Source organism: Eumetopias jubatus, unplaced genomic scaffold (genome assembly GCF_037043125.1).
Source record: "Eumetopias jubatus isolate StellerSeaLion01/CBP00866 unplaced genomic scaffold, mEumJub1_p1.0 scaffold_7, whole genome shotgun sequence".
In the NCBI taxonomy this organism is placed as follows: domain Eukaryota; kingdom Metazoa; phylum Chordata; class Mammalia; order Carnivora; family Otariidae; genus Eumetopias; species Eumetopias jubatus.
Genome location: NW_028274813.1, coordinates 118,215,716 through 118,240,270, shown reverse-complemented (window position 1 = coordinate 118,240,270; position 24,555 = coordinate 118,215,716). Strand labels below are relative to the sequence as shown.

General features: G+C 54.2%; 2 protein-coding genes across 4 annotated transcripts; both read right to left on the bottom strand.

Annotated features, from left to right (window-relative positions):
* Nucleotides 1–207: 207 nt before the first annotated feature.
* Nucleotides 208–8,540, bottom strand: TMED3 (transmembrane p24 trafficking protein 3). Of its 3 annotated transcripts, none has more exons than XM_028093808.2 (4): nucleotides 8,314–8,540; nucleotides 6,757–7,005; nucleotides 6,403–6,541; nucleotides 733–817 (listed from the first exon to the last, which is right to left on the bottom strand). In XM_028093808.2, exons 1-3 carry the CDS (start codon nucleotides 8,482–8,484, stop codon nucleotides 6,434–6,436), a joined length of 528 nt encoding a protein of 175 aa, XP_027949609.1. In that variant the 5' UTR covers nucleotides 8,485–8,540; the 3' UTR covers nucleotides 733–817; nucleotides 6,403–6,433. The 3 variants fall into 3 exon arrangements, 2 of the variants coding, with proteins under 2 accessions (XP_027949608.1, XP_027949609.1); XR_003607611.1 differs by lacking the exon at nucleotides 6,403–6,541 and adding an exon at nucleotides 2,289–2,629 and having other exon boundaries at nucleotides 734–817; XM_028093807.2 differs by lacking the exon at nucleotides 6,403–6,541 and having other exon boundaries at nucleotides 208–817.
* Nucleotides 8,541–16,872: 8,332 nt separating this feature from the next.
* ANKRD34C (ankyrin repeat domain 34C) lies at nucleotides 16,873–18,477 on the bottom strand. The gene has a single exon (XM_028093833.2). The coding sequence runs from the start codon at nucleotides 18,475–18,477 to the stop codon at nucleotides 16,873–16,875; it is 1,605 nt and encodes a 534-aa protein (XP_027949634.1).
* Between the last annotated feature and the right edge of the window lie 6,078 nt (nucleotides 18,478–24,555).

The following is a 24,555-nucleotide window of genomic DNA, read 5'->3' as shown; positions in this document are numbered from 1 at the left end:
CATGACTACAGCGTGTAATGCTCCCATTTAGTGAGATAGTGTGCCCAAGAACTATGCTTTGTCCGATGCTAGGCTTACTACCTTATTTCTCATTTGGCCGATGTTTTCCTGGCAAGTCTCGTTCATCCTTTTATTTTCAATATCTGAGTGTTTTCGGAACTAGAGAGTACGATGCTAAGTGAAGTCAGTCAGTCAGAGAAAGACAAGTATCATATGATCTCACTGATATGAGGAATTTGAGAAACAAGACAGAGGATCATAGGGGAAGGGAGGGAAAAATGAAACAAGATGAAATCAGAGAGGGAGACATACCCGAGCCCGACGACCCACGCACCGTGGAGCAGAGGTAGCCGCCCCATGAGGCCGGGGCACCTGGGCTTCCCCTACAACCAGACCCCCCCCCCCCACCACAGTCAGGGCCTGACTGTACGCTTTTCTCGGTGTGACCCACGTAATGCGGCTAGCTGACTCCAGATCGCCGGCGGCCGGGCTCGAGGAGAAAACAGCTGGGTGCCACCCCCAGGGGCTCGGCCCCACCCCAGGTTGGCCCTCGGGCCCAGCAGGGGCCTGGGGGCGGGGCCTAGGAGTGCAGCGCCCGGGGGCTGGCTCGCTTTTCCGTGAAGAAGGCCTTCAGCAGCAGCACCTGGCTGAAACTGACCACCAGCAGGGTGATCACCTCGCCGATGGACCAGCATGAGACCCGGCTACTGAGGTCTTCGGCCCGGGCCCGGTCCTGCGCCTCGCGGAGCCGGTAATGTGTCTGGGAGTCAATGACCGTCTTCAGGGCCTCGTGGATGGTCACACAGGCGGACTCCATCTGGGCAGGAAGAGAGAGGCGGTCCCAGTCTCCGCTAGACAGGAAGGGAGGAATCCACGCGCAGCCCCCGTGGCCCCCGGCGCCCATGCTGAAGCGAGCACTGTGCGTGTGCACTAAGGGAGGCCACGGTTCAGCTCAGCCTCTGCACTCAGCCTACCTGGGGCTCGGGGGGCTTAGGGCCCTTGCCCAGCATCCCATGGCAGGTGGCAGCATCAGGACCCGCCCTGACCGCCTCTCACGCCCGCCCCGTGCTGACACTCCTGACTCCCCACAGCCCGCTCATCCCACGTGCTGACGAGGGGACTGGAGCTCAGAGATGCCGTGGGACTGGCCCCAGGTCACACAGCTAACAGCAGAGAAGTAAACCACAATCGTGCGGGACGCCCCATTCCGCTACAGTTGCTGCGGACAGTTTCACGTACACACATATGCACACACACACAGGAACACACACCAAAGCATATATACCTACAAACGTGCTTACACACAGATGCTCACGCGGGACACATGCTAACCTGCAACCTCCTCTCCCTGGTCCAACACCACGCGTGCCAGGCAGAACGCCAAAACCGTCCCAGCACCCCAGGACCCCAGCACCTTCTGCTGCAGGGAACTGAACCCGCCAACAACCCGGCGGGTGTGGTACCAGATCCCTCCCAGAGCCTCATGAGGAAATCCCACTGGCCACACCCTGACCCGGCCTGGACCCTGCCAGGCGAGAGACAATACAGGGATGTTGTCTGAGGCCGTCATTAGTCAGCGAAGAACTAACCCATGCGCCCATGGGAGGTCATGAGTTCATGCAAAACCTACAAAGTTCTACGCCAACAACACGTTCTCAGGCTAGACAAGCTCACAAAGCGTCCAGGAGATACCTGCCTCGGTCCCCAGACTGCAGAGGTGACCTGTCCATACAGTGAGCGTGAGAAGGGAGGGGAGACCGAGTCACTGCGCCACCACCTGACCGACCCTAAGACCCCCGTTTCTCTCACAGACTGAACAGTGTCCAGGAGACCAATGAGAGACCCCGGCCAAGCAGTCCTGTTGGCTTATTCTCCCGGCTGGGCACTCCCTACTCTGGACCACGTGAGGAAGGATGAGGGCTTCCTACAAGGCCACATCCTGCATCTGCCTGATGAGCGGCCCACCTCCCAGGGCCACGGGTTCCCTCCAAACACAGGGGCCAGAACTGTCCTTCTGGCCCATGGGGAAAAGCCACACAGATGGAACAGTGACAAGGTCACCGTGCAGAACATGGAATTCATGGGGCTCCATGGGACAGGGGGTGGAAGGGCAGAATCCACAGGAAAGAACAGGCCCATTTGGGCTTCAGTGGGTCCCCCAAGGGGTGCCTTTATCCTGCATTCTTGGTGGCATCCTGCGTGCCCTGTGATCGTGGGCCAGGGCTCACACCCAGACTGGTCGGTGCCAGGTATCTTTACCTGCCCCACGTTTAGTAGATAGCTCATACCTATAGTTGTTTGATGTTGAGAGATGGCCAACCGATCCCAGAAAGGTTCCTGACATCACAGACTTGACCCTGAAGGAGACTTCCAAGTGACAGCCACCAGCAGGACCACTCAGGGCACAGAGCTCTCTGCTGGAGGCGCGCTTCCCCCAGCTCTTCCGCTGACGCCTCCAGAGCTCAGGAAGTCACAGCCACCATCACAGAGGGAATGGGGGACCAACCCGGGAAGGACCGGGGAAGCGGCTGCAGTGTGAGGTCAGGCTTGACCCCTGTGAGCCTGTGTCCAGGCCAAATCTAGATACGGCATCTCCGGAAGCCTCCTTCTGCTCACTTGCGGTCACTACCTAGGACACAGGGAGATGTGGAGGGTCACACTGGTCCTGTGTTCACATCAGCCTGCCCATCCCTGCAAGGCCACAATCACCGACAGGGGCCGGGGGATCCGCAGGAGCGCCTATAAGAACGAGACGGGAATTTCAGATGACGCGGGGTTTTCTCTCATGGCCGAAACGTCCATTGACATGTTCATTCACATGCACAGCGATCCCTCCTCAGCTCCCAGGCGCTGTGCGGGGCCCGAGGAACGAGGAGACAAATGGGTCACAGACACAGTCCTGAATGTCAACAAGTTTAAAGGAGAACAGACTGGATGCATCCCGAAAGGAGCCAGCAGGTGGGCGTCCAGAGCTGTGGGACCGCCCAGGGACAGCTGCTAATCCTGCAGGAGGAGGGGGAGGCGCTCTTCCCACGGAAAGTGCCCAGGTCGGGGGGCGAGGCTACGCCCAGCGGACGGGCAGGGGAGGGGAAGACGGGCGAGGCTGCGCCTGGTGGACGGGCAGGGGAGAGAAGGCAGCCGAGCGACAGAAGCACAGGTGAGGCACAGGGAGGGCCGCCGGACTCAGGGATGTGTGCGAAGAAGCATGGGGGAGGGGCTCACAGTAAAGGCCTCAGGATGGACCCCTCACTGCAAAGTACTGTGAGCAGGATGGCAAGTTCAGAACCCCACTTTACGAGGCCCCCAGTAGCCAGGACACTGAGAGGGGCCGGAGAGAGCCAGTCTGGAGGGGGCTGTGCTCTATGGTGGCAGAAGAGCGGACCTGGGCACTGAGAGGACCCAGCGACAGGCAGGTCATCCTTGAAATAGGGGGTTGGATGGGGACACACACGCACATATGTGCATGTGCTCGTGTGTGAGCGTATGGACATGCACATGCACTTAGTATGCATAAATACACAGACTTTGTTTTTAAACACAAGAAAAGGGCTCGTTTGGGTCTCCAGGCTAGAAATCCACTAAGTTTATTTCTGTCCCAAGCTCATTCAGAAACTCTGCGCACGCTGGGCTCACCTGACCTGGGAGCACCCTGGGGGCCTGGCAGTGCAGGCCGGCATGTCCAGCCTCCTCCCAGGGTCCAGAATCACTGCAAACGGAGGGAGGGACGAAGAAGAGGAACAGGGAGGACTCACAAGTCACAGGTGCAGAGGACACGCCAGATGCCATGTAAGGCACCACCTTCAAGCCCGGGTCAGAGGTCACAGGCCAGAGACCCGCACCACGGTTCTGGGAAGACAAGCCGCGGCGACTTTAAAGTCTCAGATCAGATCCATGACAGCGAAGGAGGCCAGTTCCCAGAGGGCAACAGGTGCTCACACAGCCTTCCCGGCGCGGGCCCCACAGGAGACCCGAGAGCAACACGTCACGAGATTCACAGACCCCCGGCAGCGTCCCGCTCCCGTTAAGAGCGGGCTCCGTCCCACCCACTGGGATCTTCCACCGGACCTACTGTCTGAAAGGCACTCCTTGGCCTGTTACCACAACATTTCAGTTCGGCAACCCGTCCAGCCTGCTTCCCACCGGGCAGGAGGCCAGCAGAATCGCTTGTCCCTGGAAGAGCCCTGCCTTCCCAGGGCCGTGGGCCCCGGTGGGCGGGGGCGCAGCCTTCCACTCTGCCAAGACCACCAGCCCTGGCTGCTCTCCAGAGTCTACGAGCCCCCCCCCCGCCCAGGGATTCTGGTCACTGTTCCATCGGGACAGTCAGTCCCTGGAGACGCCATGACCTGTCCCCCTCCCGGGGCTGTCCCCTTCCTCCACTGTCACACCACCCCACCCTGTCCCTACCACCTGGCGATGCAACCCCCAGCAAACTCCCCCAGGCCTCGCCTCCTCAGGGCCTCCACTGGCAGGAGAACTTGGTTCTTTACAGACTTCAAGAACGCAGAGACAGGCAAGCATGAGCTGACCTCAGAGCAGACATAGGGAAACACCGACCCCTCCCCAGGCCACCACGGAGGCAGCCCCGGGCCTCTGACCTCCGTTGGAGAGCTTCGGCCTCTGCTAGGATCTGCCCAGACCCTCAGGATGCCCTGAGCACGGGAAGCTCGGCCGCCCTGGGGGCATCCTCCCAGCCCATGCCTCTCCTGGGAGCCTGGTCATGCTGGAGCCCAAGCCGGAGACAAGTCCCCGCGGCCTACAGCCCCAGCCTGGACCGTGGTCACTCTGGATCCTGCTTTTTCATCCTAGTATGGATTCTGGGGCCAGAAAACATGGCCCCTAAGCCACCACTGAGCTCGAAGAGGTCTGGGGGCAAGTGAGAACTCGGTGGCCAACGGGGGACCCACGCCGAGCAAGGAAAATAAGGACCAGGGAAGAAAATGAAAGTTACACCCCACACTTGCACCTGCTGGTCCCTGACTCCCTGGGATCAACCGGCCCCTCCCGAGAGCCCTCCCATAACCCACAGCTCTGATCACGGTGCCCCGCGGCTAACTGGTTTTCAGGGCTGTGTTCCCCGCGGAGCTGCCCACGCCAGACACACGACCGTTCATCTCAGGCTGTCCCCAGCCAGCACCTCGCGTAGACGGCTCAAGTGCCCACCACGGCGGGGTGAGAACTCTTGGGGGCACAGACTCCCATTCAAGGCAGAGGGGTCCAGGGTTACACAGTGGAAGGAAACCCCTCATCTGAGGCTGAGCAGGGGAAAACATGACGTCCAGCGACGTAGTGGGGGGAAATGTCATCAGTCTTTCTGCAACAAAACCAAATCTAATTCTAAGGCTCCAGGAAAGAATTTCTCTGTTGCACTGACCAACCATGCAGGCTTTTCTCTACCGCTCTGTTTTCCACTGGTAAGAGGGAAGCCCTTGAGCTCAGCTTCTAGAGAGCTTCAAAATCTCCAGCATGGAGGCTGTTTCATCAGCGACAACAGAACTCTCGAGTAGAGGTTGTGAAAGCTCCCGCACAGAACCCGCCTGGGCTGGATCTTCCACCAGAGGTCACACGGCCAGGCTCAGACCCAGTGCTGCCCAGCAGGACTGTCCATGTGTGGCCACTAGCCACCTGCGATACTGAGCACCAGAAATGCTGCTATAGAGCCAGCAAGGAAGGGAGCTTTTGATTTAATTTTAATGCATTTAAGTTAAAATAGCCTTATGTAGCCAGACCATGATACTGGAGCGTGCAGCACTAACCTTCCACCATGCATGGGGAGGGCAGACGAACCCACGGGCAGAGCCACAGAGGAACGGAGTGGGGAGCCCCTGGAGGCAGCCCAGAAGGTGCTCTGGCCCTGCCTGGAGACTCAGACACTCCGCCTTTGGTCCAAGAACAGTGCAGCCACCACAGTCCTTCCTGTCTTGCAGGATTCCCTGGGCCCTGCCTCTCAGTGATTTGACAAATAACTCCGTGCCAAGCTCCAAGCACTGGGACTCAGGGACATGACACGGAATGCGAGCCTCGGGAAGCTGAGAGCCTGCACACGAGAGGCAGGAGCTTTACTAGCAGGGGGGGAGACCGGTGAAGGAGCCTGGGATCAGATTATCATTGACCCCGAGAGCCACACATGACAGAGATGATGATCTGCCAGGCCTCCCTGCATGCAGATGTGCCACACCACCATCTGTCAGCAATGGGACGTGAGTGCACGTGCTGCGCATCACTTCTGGGCCAGGGTGTTTAAGAAACAGCTGGGGCTTTCTCACTGCTCCCTTCTTCTGGTGGCCAGACGCAGAGGGGCCTGAAGCCCTGACAGACAGCAGACAGATGACAAGAAAGAGAAACCCCGATTCTTGAGTCAGTCCCTTAGGCCATCAACACCTGGGGCGTAGCGGCTCACATTACCTGAGCAAGCATACGAAGCAGGCCTCTGGTCTTAATGACGCAGACATATGGTGTAAGCAGAGGGGGGCACGGCAAGACCCTTCCACAGCGGTGCTGTGTGGAAGACGGAGCCGGAACCCAGGAATTCCAGAGGAAGGTCCTGCAGGGATGCGGCAAAACAGTGCAGGGGGCTCAGAAGGGGAAGGTGTGCTTGAGGACCGGACGTGCAAAGAGGTGAAGCAACCCTGAGTCTCCCAGCCCGGCGGCTGGGGGGAGGGGAGGGGGTGGTGACGCTGAGCGTGGGCCAAGACGGGAAGAGAAGAGGAGGAACAGGCTGAAGGCTGAGCCGGCCCAGGCCGGCCCACGTCCACTCACCTGGGTGAGAGCTGTGACCCTGTTCCCCATGTCTGGGAGAATGGGGGGCTCATCGCCCACTTGAAAGTCAAAATAGACGGTCTTGTGAGAGAAGGTGGAAAACTCATTACTGAAGCAAAACTGATAAACGCCCTTGACCTCGGCCCGGTGCGTGAAGCTGTCATACTGCTTCTTGGTCTCCTGGTAGATGGTGTTCCCCAGGGGGTCCTCCACATAGCAATCCACGTCATAGTGGCCTCCGGTGATGACCTGCAGCCACAAAGACACTCTCAGTCTGCCCCGACCAGCGGGGCGGCCGGCCCGACACCGGGATCAGACTTTACGAACTTTTTTGTTTTCCCACGTAATCTTCACAACTTTCTAAAGCAGGTGCTAGGGCCCTCTCTGTTTTACTGCGGACTAGACTGAGGCTAAGAGAGATTCAGGAAATCGGCCATGGTCACACTGCTTGAAAGTAACAGGGCTAAGATCTGAATCCCTGACTGCCTGACTCCCAAAGGTTTTGCTCTGCAAGGGTGCAAGGAGCTTGATCCTTCCCATTTTACAGAAGAGGAGACTGAGGCTCCAAGCTCAAGTAGATTGCAGAGGGGGTCTAGTAAACGTTCCTATTATTACCGATCGAATGCAAGAAGGCAAATACAGATTAAAGCATTCATAGACTCAGTGGCAATCAGAGCTGAGAGGGTCCTCGGGAATTACCTAGTTCAAACGAGCTTTATAAACCTAAGAAAGATGTCATACAGCAGGGTCATACAGGCGGTCAAGGGCTATAACCAAGGTCCATCAAGGGACACAGTCCCTTGAACCAAAGCAGCCTCTATCTGCTTCCAAACTTCACAAGTTCCTTTTTGTGCAGATGGGAGGAGAATTTACTTTGTGAAGTGGTGAGTGCCCTGTTGCTGGAGGTGTTTACACCGTGCTGACCATTCTTTACAGGGGATTCCTGACCGAGCGGTGACCGGGCGACCTCCCAGGCCCCGCTAGTCTCATAATGACCATTCTGGAGTGACTGTGCCTGGGTGGGTGGGGGTGGGGTTCACCCAGCCGCAATTTATATGCCGTGCAACCCAGGGGCCATCCCACACCACGCTGTCCCAAGTACACGCCTCTTTTGACGGCTCTGGACGGCGAGGACCCACGGACGGCCTGCCCTCACTCCTGCTGCCCAGGCCACCTCACGCCCGGAGTGTCCACGAGCAGGGGGCTGCCCTGGGGACCCTTCCCCCTCGGCCCCCAGCCCTAGGTCTGCCCGCCCCCGGGGCCCGCCCCCACCGCGTGCCCTGAGGTCTGTGAGAGGGGAGCGGAGGGCAGAAGCTGGCAGCGGCGTGTGGCAACACCACAGCTCTGCTCACCCCACGCCCAGCTGCAGACGCGGAGCAGCGTGGGAACGACACCCCGAACCCACTTCCTCCCCACTGGCGCATGTGAGTACACACGGGACAAAGGACCCCAGACGCGTGGGACGGGGCGCGCCGGCGGCCAGTGTGGTCGCTGCCCGGGATGCAGGGCCCGCGCCCCTCCGGCCACCGAGCGGGGCGCCGCGGGGGCCGGCCTCACCTGGTAGTCCAGGGAGAACCTGGCGCCCCGCTCCACATCCTCGTGGAAGCACTGCTTGGCGCTGTCCGGCAGCTCGAAGGTGAGCTCGGCGCCCGGCAGCCGCTCGGCCCGGAGCAGCACCAGCAGCAGCAGCAGCGGCGCCGAGGCCGGGTGCGAGCCCGCGCGGCCCATGGCGCTCCGCTCGGGTCTCGTAGGGTCCCCGCCCGGCGGCGGCTGCGGGAGGCGGGGCACGCGGGGCGCGGACGTGGCGCGGCAGCGGCGCTTCCGGGAGCACGGGGGCCCTGGTGCGCAGCCGCGCGTGTGGAGAGGCACCCCGCCCCTTCCCCGCTGCGCGTGCGCGCTGGCTGAGCTGGCAGGCCACGCCCCTTCCCCCCAGCGGAGCCCCGCTAGGCCGGGGGGCCTCAGTGGGTGGAGTGGCGTGGGGGCGCCCTCGGCTGGGGCCTCGCGGGGTAGCATCCCTCCGGGTCGGCCCAGGTCCACGCCCCCCCCACCACCACTAGGAGCCACAGTGGCTGCACAAAGCACGGGGGACCGCCGCGGGGTGGGGGGGGCAGTCCAGTACCCTGCGCGCGGGCCCAGCAGACGCTGTCCGCACCTCCGGGTTCCGCGGGGTGCAGCGTCCCCTGGGCTCGGACCAGGGCCACACGCCCCCCGCCCCACCAGCCACAGCGGCCGCGGGAAACGCGGGGGGCTCTGCCGCGGAGGTCCCGCACCACCCGGGAGGACCGGCCTCGGGGTGCAGCAAGTGGGCGTGCCCGCACCGCAGGAGGCTGCAGGAACCAAGCTTGGGAGCCCAGTGAACACACCATTCCTTCCCCGGTGCAGGGGCTGTGGCCAGTGCTGGGAGCTGACCCCGCGCTCTCACACCTGCGCTCAGGTGGATGCCAACAAGGGTCTTACCCTCGGCGACGCAGATGTCCAACGATCAAGACAAGGTGAAGTTTCTTCTGGGATAAAACCCTCTTTCTTTCCCTTTGACTTCTCAAAAGCCCCGAAAGCTGATAAATTGATTCACTGCTTAATCCATTACCATTGGCCCAAGAAGATATTTTGTATGATCATTACTACAGGGTTTTATATTCTATGATCAGGTAAAACAAAGAGAAAAACACCGATTGTGGTCTGGCTATTCAGTTAAGAATGTTTTCAGGACAGCGGTATCAGACGGGTGTCTTGATTTCAGCCAAGAACAGTACGGCCCTTATAGACCTCCATGTGGATGAGAGGGAAGGGACTGCCACCCGGCACACTGGACTGTGCATTAATGTGCTAAGCGATGTGAAAGCAATCCGTACTCATAATGTCGTTGTTAATATTTACTGACTCTGTACCATACTCAGAGAAGGTGTGGAGGGGTGTGCCTTGAGGCTCTTTCCCTGGCTCTGTGCTGTTGAACATTATTTCTTAGTTCCTGATTTAAGGAAACATGTAAGACGCACCAAGGGAGGAAACAAATGACAGATGTAAGAGCAAAATGAGCTTGGCCAGCTGGAGTGCTCAGCTAAGACTAACTAAAAGGAATTTTGCCGGGTTTAATGTTAAGTCCCTTGTTTAAGTTCCAAGAAAACACCTGCATAAGTTCAGAGGCGGGAATCCTGACTTGGCAGTCGCTCAGGCCAAAGCATTGGAAGACTGATCATCGACAGGTGGCAGAATGTCAGACGGTGGAAATGGATGAACTGGAAAAGGAGCCCTGACTTGCGCGGGGTTAATAAAGGAACAGCACTATTTCAGCACCTGCTCCGTGGAAGGTGCTGTTGCTGGAGGCGACCGCTGGGCGGTCACAGGCAATGATCAGAGCACCTGTGTTGTACTACTTTAGGAAGAACAGCAATAAAATGGGGAGGGGGTGGCAATTAGGAGGGGGCCAGTATAGTAAATTGCCAGGAAGACTTCTCAAACCAGGTAAAGTCAGAGAAAACAGGATTGAACCTCAAAGAATAAAAAATCTAAGGGTGAAGAAAGTGTTAACTTTGCATTAACAGTTTGCATTAACAGCAATCATGACAGCTACCTCTTATTTAGCACGCAATGCTAGCTACATATGCACTTTACGTATTTTGCATTAATTAATTCTCACTAGCAACCAGCAAAAAAAGTATTTTTTTTTCCTTTGACAATAAAGACACAGGAGATGTTTAATGAAATCACATTTCTGCTTCTGTCGGCCTTTGCTGTGTGACAAACTACCCCGTGGCTTAAACCGACAATGACTCACAATTTCTCATGATTGCATCGGTTGGCTGGATGGTTCTTCAGCTAGTTTGGCTTGAGCTTATTCCCGCAGCTGCCTTCAGCTGGAGGGTCTTCTGGGCTGGAGGTCCAAGACGGTCCCACTCACATGTGTGCCAACTGATGGGGGCTGTTGGCTAGAGCGCTCAGCCCTCCATGCATCCTGTGCTGCTTGCAGTGTACCTGATTTCCTTATATGGCAGGCGGGGGGCAACATCCCAAGACAGCCAGGGCAGAAACAGCAAGCCCCGCCCCCAAGAATTACCCTCCAGTATCACTTTTGCCACATTCTGTCAGCCAAAGCAAGTCCCGAGGCCAGCCCAGATTCAAGGTAAAGAATTAGACTCCATCTCTGGATGGGAGGAGCTCTAAGTCACATTCAGAGGAAGAGCGTACTGGGATGGCAGGAATTTGTGGCCGTTAAACAAACTGCCATATTGCCCAAACTCAACTCAGCTTATTAATGGTGAAGCAACTGAACTCAGATCTGCCTGACTCTGAAGATAGCATGCTTCCCACCAAGCACTCTGTGTCCACCCGTACCTGGGGTACATCTGTCCTGCATGTCCCATCTTGTGTAACTTGGGACAAAGCATGAATCTGACAGTGAGGTACATTTCAACTCAACATAAGAAAGGAATTTCTGGCAATTAGGGCTTTCCAAAAATTAATGAACAGGGGGTACTGATGTATTTGTTGTATTAAAATATTCAAGCAGAGACTGAATAAACAACCGATTCACGTGGTGTCCCAAGTAAATGAAAAACCAACTCTAACTAGATTAAATGACACAAGAATATCTTGTTTCATGTAACAGAAAGTTCATATGTGATGCAGGCTGCAGGCATAGCACGATCAAGGCTCCGGTCCACTTTCCTCCCAGCTCTACCCTCCTCTTCATGTTGGCTTTATCCTTAGACTCTATTCTCTCATTGTCAAAAGAGGGTTGTCAAACCAAACAAATAAGCTTTGAGACACTATGTTTATTTGGTCATGTCTCGTGGAAGGAAGAGAAAACCTTTCAACCATGGGACGTATGTCCTTTCCTTCAGTCCACTTCGCCCAATTAGGCCATGGATCCATCTCTGGATCTAAGGCACTGACAGGAGGAAAGGCCGCATGGTGGCTGGCTTAGGCTAGATCCTTTAGCCAATTGCTGATAAGGAGAATGTCATGATTAACTCAGGCCAATAAAGACTTCCCTTGGAGGGAGCCGGGGATGGAGCAGCTTAGCTTCAGTCAAAAGAGAGGCAAGGTATTGAGTGACTACATGAACAAAATCAGGATCTAACAGAAAGGAGGAGAAGGGAGAAATCAAACCAGATAGGCAACCAACAGTGCCTACGGCAGCAAAAAAAAAAAAAAAAAAAAAAAAAAGATTAAGTCCTTATTCTAATGGGATAACTAAAAATTTAATTCAGACGCTTATCTCTCACCATATGAGAAATCCTTTGTGCTCTAGATCAGGAGTGTTTGTGATTCTGGGTCCATCATCCTGGGTGAGGCAGAGGACTCCAGAATGGAGATCCCAGGGGGTACTCCTCCACGGGCTGTTGCTTTGGGCTGGTTCACACTGGCAGGACCTTGACCTCTTGGGTCCTTTCATATTCCCTCTCCCCTTCTGTTCCTCTTCCTTCCCCATCCTTCCTCATAATGCAGACCTTTGTCACCAGTGGGCAGTGCTACATTTCTACTGTAGGACTTCGGACCCCCTGTCCACACTTAGTCGATCCCAGAACCACCTACACCCAAGGATTCCCAGTGAGAACTGTCAACACTAATCCCTCTGTGGACCTGACCTAGTATTACTACAGCCGCAGAACAATTACCTCCCTTTTGTTCCCTGAAGTCTGAGGACTCCGCCCCCTCTGGCAAATTCCAAGTGTGACACAAGTTTCTTCCTTCCCAGCTGTGCATGCCATGGGCCCTAGAGCACGGATTCCTGTGAATTTCATTTCATTACCATTGAATGTAAGAAGCATCACACGTCTTTACTTTCCTAAATCAAATTAAAATGGATCTTGCCCCCCACCCCCCACCTTAACGAAGACAATAAGAATGTCCCTCTCGGCCATGGAGGAGTCCCGTTCTGTGGCGGTCTTCAACAGTGCACAGTGTTCGGGCTCAGCAGTCGCGCTGACGTGTGCGCTGTCCAGGCTGCAGTGCTCCTTCAGGGCAAGCAGCTCCCGTGCCCTCCTGCCCAGCTTGACCCCCCGCCCAGCTGCCCGGGACGCACCGTGCAGCCTCTCCCCTCTGTGGTTTTGCTCCGGAAGGAGACAAGTCCCACTCAAGGGATCCCAAGTTTCTAGCCTTCAGTCGGTCTTGGAAGTGCCCCCTCTCCCTCCAGGTGGACCCCTGTGGCCTCATCCCTCACCACTTCTCCCCCACCAGTGCCATTCCCATCAGTTTCCCCTCCCGCAGTAGAGTCCCTCATAATCTCTCCTCTAGGGGTTTAGAAATGACGTGGGCCTGCCTTTCTTGAAGACAGATGTGGGAAACAGACATACTGAAACTAGTCCTTTTTTCTTTTCTTTTTGTTAATGTAAGTTATTTCAGTAGGGGAGAACCTAAAGGTAAGGTTTGAACTGTCCAGAGAATCAGGGAGTGCAGAAGAAATGTGAACCTCAGACCCCGGACTCTAAGAGACAAGGGCTAGACACTTGACACTTATGCCCTGTCCTTGCGCAGGAGCTTATGTTAACACTCATCGACATTAGACGTAGGACCCAAGGAGGGAGATCCAGCGACGCCACCGTGTGGTAACCCCCTCCGCCCCCCAGGGACCCCAAGCAGTGGGGGCAGAGAAGAGACACCCACCTCTCACCGTGGAAATGCACCATCTTGTCCTTTGCCTTTGGTTTCACCAAGAAGAAACTATAATACTTGTGTAAGTAAGAATTAATTTTTAAAATTATGCGTAAAATATCAGGCGTCTGCTAAGGTTGATGTTCCCAGGAAGTCGTGTCAACCCCATCGTAAGGAAAAAGTAATATTTGTCATTGAGATTTCACTACCAAAAATGGGGCATGCTATTGAAGGACTGCAATATATCCTTTATTGACATGTTAGAAATATCTAGACAGTTCCATTACTTGGATTTGGACGCATCTTTGAGCACGTCGTCAACTTGAGACCAGAGTCTAATGCCACAGAGAACCAGTGCAAGCAACACACAGTAGGTCCGAAGCACCAACACGCACAAAGGAGGAGGGTCGGACACAGCCTGCACTTTGCAGGACACTGTTTACTTGATGAAATTCTAAGAGAATCAAGACAGTGGGTTTAAACAAACAAACAAAAACCAGCTTCGGGGTGCCTAGAAATTAAACTGCTGCTCCAGACTTTTAAACTTCAGACTCCTGTTCTAGAATATATTTTGATAAACATTCCAGAAAGTCTTAACTACAGTTTGCAGCTAACTCCTGTAGTGACACTAGGGTTCTGGAAAGAAAAGCTCATCTCTGATCTAGAAAACATAGTTGAATCTAAAATATGCTTTTAAGAAGCATCCTTGTGAGGTTCATTAACGTGGACAAAAATCGCCTATTTCTGCATTGAGCGGGATAAAGTGTTATGGTCGTACTAGTCTGGGACAATCTAATCCAGCTGATGCAACGTCAAACAGGGATGAAGGTACTGTCCTGGAGGCTGTCCAGAGAAAGACCAATGGACAGGTCACAAGTGACGGAGGCAGGCATGAGGGCCCTGGAGCACCTGCTGTGGGCATTCGTGGGACCGACAGGTTATTCTGGATGAGTAGCCATCACGTTTCTTGTTCTGCCTGAGCTAATTGCTATGAATGTGCCTCATTCGCTACTTAGCATAAATTAGGCTTTCGAATCTTAGCTAAAGGTTTGGAAAAATGCATGTGTGTAGCGTTAGATCTACTAGCAGAGATCTAGTAGATTCCCACAGTTAGATCTACTAGCAGAGGTTAGCTTTAGCGGGCAGCAACAACAGCTGGAGGGTACGTGTGTGTGTTTAATGAGCTGCTGAGATCAACTGTTGTCGGTATGATTCTCTCTAATGCGTTGGAGAGTTGTTTCCTTGCCTGCAATCACGTCCATTTGGTAAGAACCGTTCGTGACTCAGTGGTCCCGAGAAGCATATGGATTTTCCACCCTAAACCAAGTTCGTGAGCCCTAGGTTTTCACTAGCTTATGTGCTTTGCTTCCCTCCCTGCAAAGTACAAAAGGCCACCAGCACTCCCCTATGTGTGCTGGCCAAGAACCCCAAGGGCCCGAGTTATGGATCGATTAGTCATCCTACTAAAGCACAATTCAATTGGCTTCAAGTCAGTGGGAGGGCCGACCCAGCCAGACCCACACCTTCGTGCAGCTTTGTTGGTCTTGACAGATTTCTGCCAGGTACACTGTCATCCTCCTCGAGCAGCGGTGATCAGCCGAGGTGATGTTGCTCCCAGCAGCATGTCTGGAGACATTTCTGGTTGTCGCAACTAGGAGGAAGATGCTCCTGGCGTCTGGTGGGTAGAGGCCAGGGATGTTGCTGAGCCTCCTACCACACACAGGACAGCCCCCCAATAACAAAGACTCATCCACCTAAAATTTCAAAAGTGCCCAGGTTGAGTATGGGCCTGCCCGGGAGGAATGATTAAAAAATAAACATTCGGTTTATTTGTAAGCATCGTCAGCACTTTTGTTTGGGATATTCAGATAACCGTCTAGCAGATGTCATTATAGAAATGCTGTAATGTGTAGAGCTGATGTGGCAGAATGTAGTTTACCCTACCAACGTACTTAGGGCTCAGTACTGGGCATGACTGGAGATCTCAAGGAGACCCTTGAATTTTTCAGCTGGACTTAATTCCACCTTGTGTGGGGGTATTATGTATTATTTGAGACTTGGAAGCTTCAGAGTTCTGAAGATGTGAATCAGAATTAGCTACCTGCTATCCAGTTACTTGTCCGTGTCGGGCTCAGCAGCGGGCACTTCATTCCCCCTCGCCGTTTCACGGTGGAGCACTGCCAGCCCCATTTTGCCAATGCGGGAGTGGAAAGTTGGTGAATGATGAAACAGGGATGCAAACCCGAATCTCCGAGCCTTTACTCATGCCTCTGAGGGACACAACCCCCAGGGGCCACCGAATTCTTCTAACCCTAGAACCAACGTATCTGAGCAACAGGAAAGGTAAAGTAACTGGGAGATAACCGGAAACGTCTTTATCCGAAATGTGCCTGCATCACTCCAAATGTGCTGAGTCTCTGCTTCCCTTCTTGGGTGTGTGCAACGTGGCTAGCAAGGGTCGTTCGGGTCATTTCTACAAACCTCCCATCATGTGGATAATTCAGGCAAAGCAGAAACTGGATTTTCCTTGAATTACCTAGACAAGAGTAGCTGAAAGGACAGTCCTGCGCCCCTTAACATGTTCAGGCTACAGAATTCAGTGCGGTCCTACAGCTTCCGGCCTGAGAAGCACCCGCTTGTGCTCTTTGCGTCTGCCTGTCCCATCATTATTTACCATTCTGGCTTTGGAGGAATCTCGTCAAGTTTTCTTAAGAACAAGCAAGAAACGGGTCGATTCTGGAAACTGTATCACATTCAACTCCAAATTAATTAACAGCCCCTGACTGTTTTTTCACAAGATTTCGGCACAGAGCTAGTGTCCGGGGGGGAGGGAGACAGGCTGTGTCTCTGAGGCGCCCCCGAGTATGGCCCATCAGGATTCGGGGGACACATGGTTACAATAGTTGGGGACCCGCCGCACACCCACGGGTACGCGTGAACGCAGGGTGTGGCTGGGGTGGGGAAAGCCCCTGAGCGCACCGTGCTGGACAGCGCTCCACCCGCCAGAGCCTCTCTGATGGGGGAGGTCTGCTTGTCTCCTTCGAACGGAACACAGCTACCAGATTTCAGAGCTCAGGGGGTGGTGTTGAGCTTCTGCACATCCTGACACACGTGAAAGCTTCATCTTCTCTGTAGGCACTTTATAGATTTACTACAAAGGGCGTGCTTTGAATACTGTCTTGGGATCTACGTTCTTATTCGTCTGGTGGAGAAGAGCTGGTGTCAGGGGCCTGGATCGTTGTACTTGCTGTGTTCCCTCCAAACCCCGAAGGCTTCCTTCCATTGGAGAATTTTGTTTTGGTGATTTTGTGTCTAGAACCCAATTATCCTGAGCTCTTTTCAAGTAAAGCTGTACAAACCCAGAGACCATTTCAGCAGGGAAGCTGCACCCCGCTCCATCCCTGCCACCAGGGCCGAGGGACGCCCAGGATGCACAGGGTCTGCCCGGCTATGCTGCTCTAGATGGTGGTGCCTCTCGTTAACTACACAGAGTCTGGTTTTTTTAAACCCCTCTGAAAGCTTCTAGGTCCTGACTTCTTCAAAGTCCGACAGCTGCATCATCTGCTCCACTTGCATAGAGTGCCTCCTGAGGAGCTTCCTTTTACTTCTCAAGTCAACTCTCTTTGGTGAACTTGGAGCAATGGGAACCATGGATTTTAAGCCGCTCGCAAGGGGAGCAGGTTTGCTGCTAGATCTGATGTCAGGGATAGGTGGGTTCACACTTACATTTAAAGGCGGAAGGAAGCCGGGCCTGGTGTGAGAAATTCGGTCCAGCAGCAGAGTTCCAGAACCTCGCCTTTCCAGGAGATGCGGTGGCCTGCGGCGCGCCGAGCTGGGGGACGTGCTGGGCGCAGCATCCAGGGACTCCCGCGGGCCATGGAAGAGAGCCAGGAGGGAGCCGTTGAGCCTCTTCCTGTCCGAGGGCCCTTTGCTTGACTCCAGGGAACCCGAGCTGAGCTGCTCAGCCCCTGCCTGTAACTCTAAATCATGGAGATCACTCTCTAGCCGTTTGAGGGACACTGAATCTTTGAGAGCAGGGGGGCTTGCTGGACTGACACCCGCCTTCTCCTGGTCGACAGGGAGAGTTCCCCTTCGGGCCAGACGAGGGTGGGAAGACTGACCCTTCTCATAGGCTGCCTTCCAGGATGCTGGTGCCGGGGAGGCTGCGATCTTCAGAACCTGCTCCGTGACTGTGGGAAAGAGGGTGGGGTCTTTGCCATCGATACTGTTGGTTCTGGAGAGCGGCCCCCTTTTGGGGAAGGACACATCGCTGATGCTCTTGATGACCTCACTGTCCGGGCTGGGGCCATGGGTCTCGTCCTGACGCATGTTAGCAGCCAGCACAGACGGCGCAATCAGGCCCCAGGGTTCAGACTGGAGCCTCTTCAGTTGGGGCAGGCGGGCCCTCTTGAGGTTCCCTACCTTCCTGGTGGGTGACCCAGGCTCATTCAGAGACTTGGCGGTGTTGCAACCACTCAGATGCCCTGTTTGGAGGCTGAAGAGATCATCTTCCCTCTCACTGGGTGGAGAGCCCAGGCCTGGAGCCTTCAGTTCAATCTCTGAAGGAGACATGCACAGTGGTGGTGACCGCCGGTCTTCCACACTGGGGGAAGGAGGGACATTGAGATACTGCTTGGTGGTTTTGGTGCCTGATGAGGATTTATCTGTTGTTATAATGATCACCTCCTTCCCTTTGGCTTTGCAGGCGTCAAGCAGGTGCTTCAGGGCGTCTTTGTCATCTGCGTTGATTGCGTAGACCAGGGCTGAAGCCCCAGTGCGGTCCTCGAGGCTGGGGTCCGCCCCGTTCTCTAGGAGTAGGGACACCACTTCTCCCCCAGCCCTCCTGATGCACGCGTGGATGAGCGCCGTCTTGCCAGACTTGTCCTGGATGTTGGGGTCTGCCCTGTTGTCCAGCAGGTACTTTACCATCTTGGACTTGCTGATGCTCTGCTGGTCCACATGCTTGGTGATGCACGCCACCATGAGAGCTGTCTCCCCTTTGTCATTGCTTTCATTGATATAAGCGCCCCCTTCCAGGAGGAGCCTGGTCAGCCTGAGCCTCCCTAGCCACACCGCCTTTAGGAGTGAGTTTCCATCGGTCCTCAGCTCTGTGTCGTTGTCCATCATGCTGGCCTCGGCACCTCCGAGCCACCGTGGCGATCAGACCTAGCAAGGGAAGAAGAGAGAAGAATGTCGTGTGCTCTGTAGGTGACCTGAGTGGTGTGGCTGGTACACGGCTGGATGCAGTCGTATCCCACCTGGTCCCAAGTGATGCCAGGTGATCTGGCTTGTCTGCATCCGTTTCCTCATCTGTGATGTGTGTGTGTCGGGGGGGGTGTCAGGGGGATGGTGGCAGTGCCTCATAGAGCCAGGGTGGAGCTCGAACGAGAGCATGTACAGAAAACCCTCACCACAGTAAAGCAGCTGAGCCGAGGCTAGCGCGGAGTAAGCAAGACAAACAGCCATCGCTGGGGTCCCTGCCTGATGCTTATCTGGAATGTCGTGTGGCAGACCATGCTTCATGCCTGTGGGCACCACCAGCGTCACACCCCACGAGGAAAGGTGTGCGTCTGCCTTGTTCGCTGCCGTAGCCCCAGCACTGAGCAGCGATACACACCTCACGGGTCACCTCGTAAATAATTGCTCGGTGCATCGCTCTGCCAGTGGGAAACACAGCAGAGTGGTAATAGAATTATGGACGGTTTTCCTCTTCTTATTTTTGCTGTACTTCCTGAAATAAGCATGCATTACTATTGTAATAGGGGAGAAATCAGGGGAAAAAAAAATCATTGTAAAGCAAAATCAACCTCGCTACCCCCTTCCGGGTTGCAGTCTCTACTTTTCCAGCAGATGTCAGAATCCTCTCCGTCCTAGGGACTTCTGGAAGACTAGGGTCTTCCAGAACGATGCCATACCACATCCTTCCCGTGAACAGCTATGGGGCAGAGGATGGACGGGACCGCACGCCTGCCCACCCTGGAGCCCCCTCAGCTGAGTTCTGCCAAACCCGGCTTTTCTGGTTTGGTTGTCCCCGGGTCCGTCCCTGAGTTCCTGCACCCGGAGCCCCCAGACCCGGTGCTGCTGGGGAGGCCTTCCGCGGATAAGGAGAGGCGGGGGCCCCTCCCTGGCCCACATCTGTGCCGGCACAGCCCCTCCACAGGGACTCCGTCCCTCCAGGCCCCTGCTGAGCAGATGGCCATGGCTCCTCACCTGAGGCACATCATTCCTCCCCTGACCCCTGTAAACCGTAATCAGTTTACAATCCTCTATTACACTGGAAGTCAAAAAGCCTCTCTTGGCTGAAGTTGAGAGATGGATCCATATCCTTTATAAATTCTTAACACATTAATAGGTACTTGCGATTTTCTTGAAAGCCCAAACCACACTTAAGTACGTAAAGAAGAGGTGTCCTTACACACGTGTGCACACGCCTCCAAGAAGCCACTCTCTCCAGAAGAAGAGACTGTGGTTAACCGTCCAGGGTGTCCCTCCGCTTCTCACAAGCCACTGTCCTAAGAGCTACACCCCAGTGCGATCACGTTGCAGTTGTGTTTGTGTTCCCACAGGATATTTTCTAGAAATGCTACCACCCAGGGACACTGCATGGCAACTGTCTCCCCATCTCTGTGCTTCCTTCTTCAGGCTCCTACTGACGTGTGTGTGCACGTGGGTGTGTGTATGGGGGGGGGTGTGCGAGCGTGAGGTATGGCCTTTCTCTTCTGTTTCCACCATCCCCACTCCTCTCTGGTCCTACGTAAATAAGAGCACTTCATGAAGGTCTGGCGTGTTAAGTGTGTCTGTCCCCACACGCTGGCCATTTGAAGCAGGATTTCCACGTGGTGAATAAGGGAGAGGGAATGAGCAGTGAGGACGCTGTCTCCTGCTCCATCGAAGGCCCCTCGCCTCCGGCCCAGCTCTCCCCAGCATCGCCCACTGCTGCTCCCATCCCCTGCACACGTCTACCTCAAATCAGGCTGCTTCTCAAATGCCCGACTTTTTTGTCCCTTTTAGCACTCTTCATGTTTCTGACTGCAAGGCCCCCTGCTCTTCTTTAATTATTCATCATCCTGCAAACCTCAGCTCAAATCTTACTTCCTTTTTAATCAAGAGGAGAATCACTCAGGATCGAAGCAGCAGGGCGGAGTGAGATTACAACTGACTCATACCCAGGCTATATAAAGAACTCCCACAAATCACTTCCTCCAAAAGAGGATACGCAAATGGCCAATAAGCACACAAAAAGGTGCTCAGCCTCATTAGTAGTCAGAGAAAATCAAATTAAAGCACAGAGAGATACCACTACACATGGTGTCTAATTCAACGTGGCTGAAATTAGACCGGCTGGTCTAATACCAGGGATGGATCAGGGTGCAGAGCAACAGGAACCTGTTGGTGGGGGCACAAACCAGCCCCCTCCGACCCGGTGATTCTGTGCCCGGGCTTATATCTGTGGTAGACGGAAAAGCGTGGCCACAAAGTCCTCCCATCCCAGAGCGCCTGCAAAGAGTTACTGCCCCTCCTCCCGTCAAGACCTGCTTTGACCAAGGAAACAGCCAGAGTAACCGTGTGTGACTTGCGAGGCAAGGCTTCTTGCAGCTTCCGATTTCCTACCTTGCAAAGACATGTGGGCTGTCCTGCCGGCAAGAACACATGGAGCCCCAGCTGACCAGCCCCGCTGACCGCCGCGGTGTGAGCCAGCCGGCCCCCCGCTGGGTACAACTGTGGGAAGGAACCCAGGTGAGGCCGGCAGAAGTTTCCGGAGCCTGGTCCAAGTTGCAGAAACAGGAACGAATAAGTGGTTATTGTTCTAAGCCACTCATTTTGGGATGGTTCGTTCGCATCAATAAATTACCAGTAAATCCGTGTAGCCAAACATGTACAAAAATGTTCCCAGCAGCACTATTCATAAAAAGCAAAAACTAGAAACAGCCCACCAAGAAGAAAATAAAGAAACTGTAGTGTATTCATATGCTGGAATGCTTTACACGATCTTTGCATTCTCTCTCTTTCTCACACTCACACACGGCACACAGACGCTCATCCCCCCACACACACAACACAGAGGCACACAGACCCACACTCGCTGTCGCACTCACGCACACAATACAACACAAGAAAAACTGGATACTGCCTCTCCCCTGGGCTCCTTAGTACTTTGCAACCTTCTCTGCTGAGCACTGACTCGTTGATCTTCTGGGTCAGCCTCCTCCTCCACGCGCTGAGCCCCCTGAGCCCCCTGAGCCCCCGAGGCAGGCACGGGGTCTTTTCTCCCTCATTGGCTGTACCATAATCGGAAGGAGGGTAAAGGAAGAGTCAGAGGAAAGGAGAAAGAGACAGGAATAGGAGAGTGGGAAGGCCACATGAGGGTGGATCGTCGGGTTATGGCTCTGTGTCGCGTGTGGGGCAGATCACATCCCTCCAGACTCCTTGAAGGTCCGGGGTGGGGAGGGACGGGGGCAGGAAGGGAGGGAAGGGGGCAGGACGGGATGTCTAGGAGATGCTTCTCTCCCTGCACTTGGAACCAGTGGCTCCCTGCTCCCCCGAGCTCAGGCCTTGTCCCGAATCCCAGCTCCTAAGGAGAGAACAGAACGGAGACAAGGCGTTCTGGTTGTCATGCCTATGGATGTGTGCATTCGTGTATGGACACGTATCCACAGACACACGTCCATGGGCATGACATGCTCTGCATGTAGGGAGGACTTTTCATATTGTCTACAACCATTTTTTTCTTCACCGTGCACCTCCCAGCTGACATCCCTGAATGACAAAAATGCAAGAGCTTTGAGTGAGGACAGACTCAGACCCTTAGCTCAGCCTCACACTGGGTGACAAGAGCCTTGCCATCCGCCTTCTGCATCCCCCAGACTGACATGGTCAGGCCGAGCTGCCCATCTCAGGGTGTTGGCCCCCCGCCTGGCTTTCCGGCCTGAGGGACCTGGCAGGTGTGCACCTTTCCCACCGCCGTAGGTCAGGACAGCGCTACAGGTGACAGGTGGCCCGAGCCCCACCCCTGGTTTCAACTGACCAGGACCAACAGTTTCCCCAAGGAAGCCACTGGGTGCGGAAGTGTGAGCGCATTGACCCTTTGTAGACCGGATGCTGACTAGAGGAGGTGGGGTGGGGGGTAGACGGCAGGCACTCTTCTCCCTTTCTTCCCCCGAGAGCCTCTTGTTGGTGGGTTTCAAGGATTTGGGGGAGATGCAGGAGGTGATGTGACCTCCACAAGACTGAGCTTGCTGTCAGGCTACGGCTGGCTCCATGGCCCCCTTGTATTTGCTCCTCCTCGTTCCCCCCTCCGCGTTTCATTCCCTCACTCCTACTCCCCAGGGTGCTATCACTCCATAAAGTGCTGATAAATTGACATGTCTTTATTTATGAAACTTGAATGAATTTATATTACTTATAATAAAGTAAACCGTGGCTGACACACTGGCATTCCCTGACCATTGATTCATTCATTCATTCACCATCAAATATATACTGAGTGTCAATATGCATGCTAGGCATTGAGGATGGAGAAAAGTGGAGAAGTCGGGCATGGAAGGGTCTGGCTGAAGGCTGGAGGTCACTAGGAGCCACTGAGGGATGAAGAGGGTCAGAAGCACCAGCGTGGGGGAGGTTAAGGAGCATCAAGCTGGAAAGGCATTCTGTAGGCAGAACTGAATAGTGATCCACTGGAGGGTGGGAGTCAACCAAGGTCTAATTTACTTGAATTTGGGAATTTATCTCCTGTTGTGCTTGGCAGAGAATGAATATTAGGAGCAGCTAACGCAGGAAAGATCAGATGCCTTTCATGGTTTCTTAGCTTGTCAGAGGGAAGGAAGCAATCCTGACCAAATGGGGCTGACACATGCCCAGAATTTTGAAACCCCAAGCACTTTGACTGCACTAGGCACCATGTTTTAAAATCAGCAACCCCAAAGTGGGGTGTTTTTTTTCCATGTGTTTCCGAAACAGAGTTATTTGAGAAGTGAGCAAAATTTGCCTGGTTCCTTCCCTGTTGTCTGCCCTCCGTGCCCCTCCAACCCACCCTTCTCCCGTTCACTCCTCAGGGCTGTTTTCTGTCTCCCTCAACCCCACCACAATGGGGTGAACACACCTTCTAAAGGCACAGGGACGGGGCACCTGGGTGGCTCAGTTCGTTAAGTGGCTGATCCTGGGGTCCTGGGATCGAGGCCCACATCGGTCTCACTGCTCGGCGGAGAGCCTGTTTCTCCCTCTCCCTCTGCCTGCCACTCTGCCTACTTGTGCTCTCTCTCTCTCTGTCAAATAAATAAATAAAATCTTTAAAAAATAAAAAAAAATAAAGGCACAGGGACTGGAAGAGAAATGCCAAAAACTAAAACATCACCAACACCGAAAAAATAAAATGATGCTTTCTCTGATGGAGGGGGTGGGTGGGTGGAAATAGATGCCTTTTTTGTCCAGAAACCCTTGGATTCTTTTACTGTCCACAAAATTATAAAAGTCTAAGATTTTTGAAGCTGTGAGGAGCCATCTTGTCCAATCGCTCCCAGTTTAGACATAGGGAATTTAAAGACAGACTGAGTCTTTCATCTTGCTGAATGCAGGCTCTCTCCCTCCTGTGCCTCCCCACGTCCGTAGCCTGAGCAGCGTAGATCAAGGCTGCACAGTAAAGGGCCGAGGGCCAAATGTGGTCCACGGGGCCACCTTGCTTGACTGGCACAGTGTTTTAATTTTTTAAATGTGAATGTTCTAAGACGAATCATTCATTGTTCAGTTTGGCAAAGGCCTTGCCATCCTCTCTGGTCCCACAGCTGGCCTGAGGCCTACACTCAGGCTGCTTACCTAGCCTCTGTAGGTATATGGGTTTATGACACTAGGCATAAAAGTAAAAATACTTGGAATACAAGTCAGGATGCTGTGTTTTCGTTCTTTCCATCACTTCCTAGCTTCTCACCTCTACAGGTTTGTTAGGAGGATCCAACGAGCTAATAGATGGAGAAGCCCTTTTCATAAACTTTAAAGTGGGGTGTGCTTCCGTGGGCCATTACCAATAAGGTAACCAACAATTGCTTCAGTGCAGCTAAAAAAACCATCTGCTTTATCTCTCTTCCTTGAGTCACCTTGGCATCGAGTTTCCAGTTAAACTTCCTTTGTTTGGCACCAAGGTAAATCAGAGGGTTGAGGCACTGCATTTAGTTTCAATACTACTTGTATTTGACCCTAGTGGAAAAATTATGC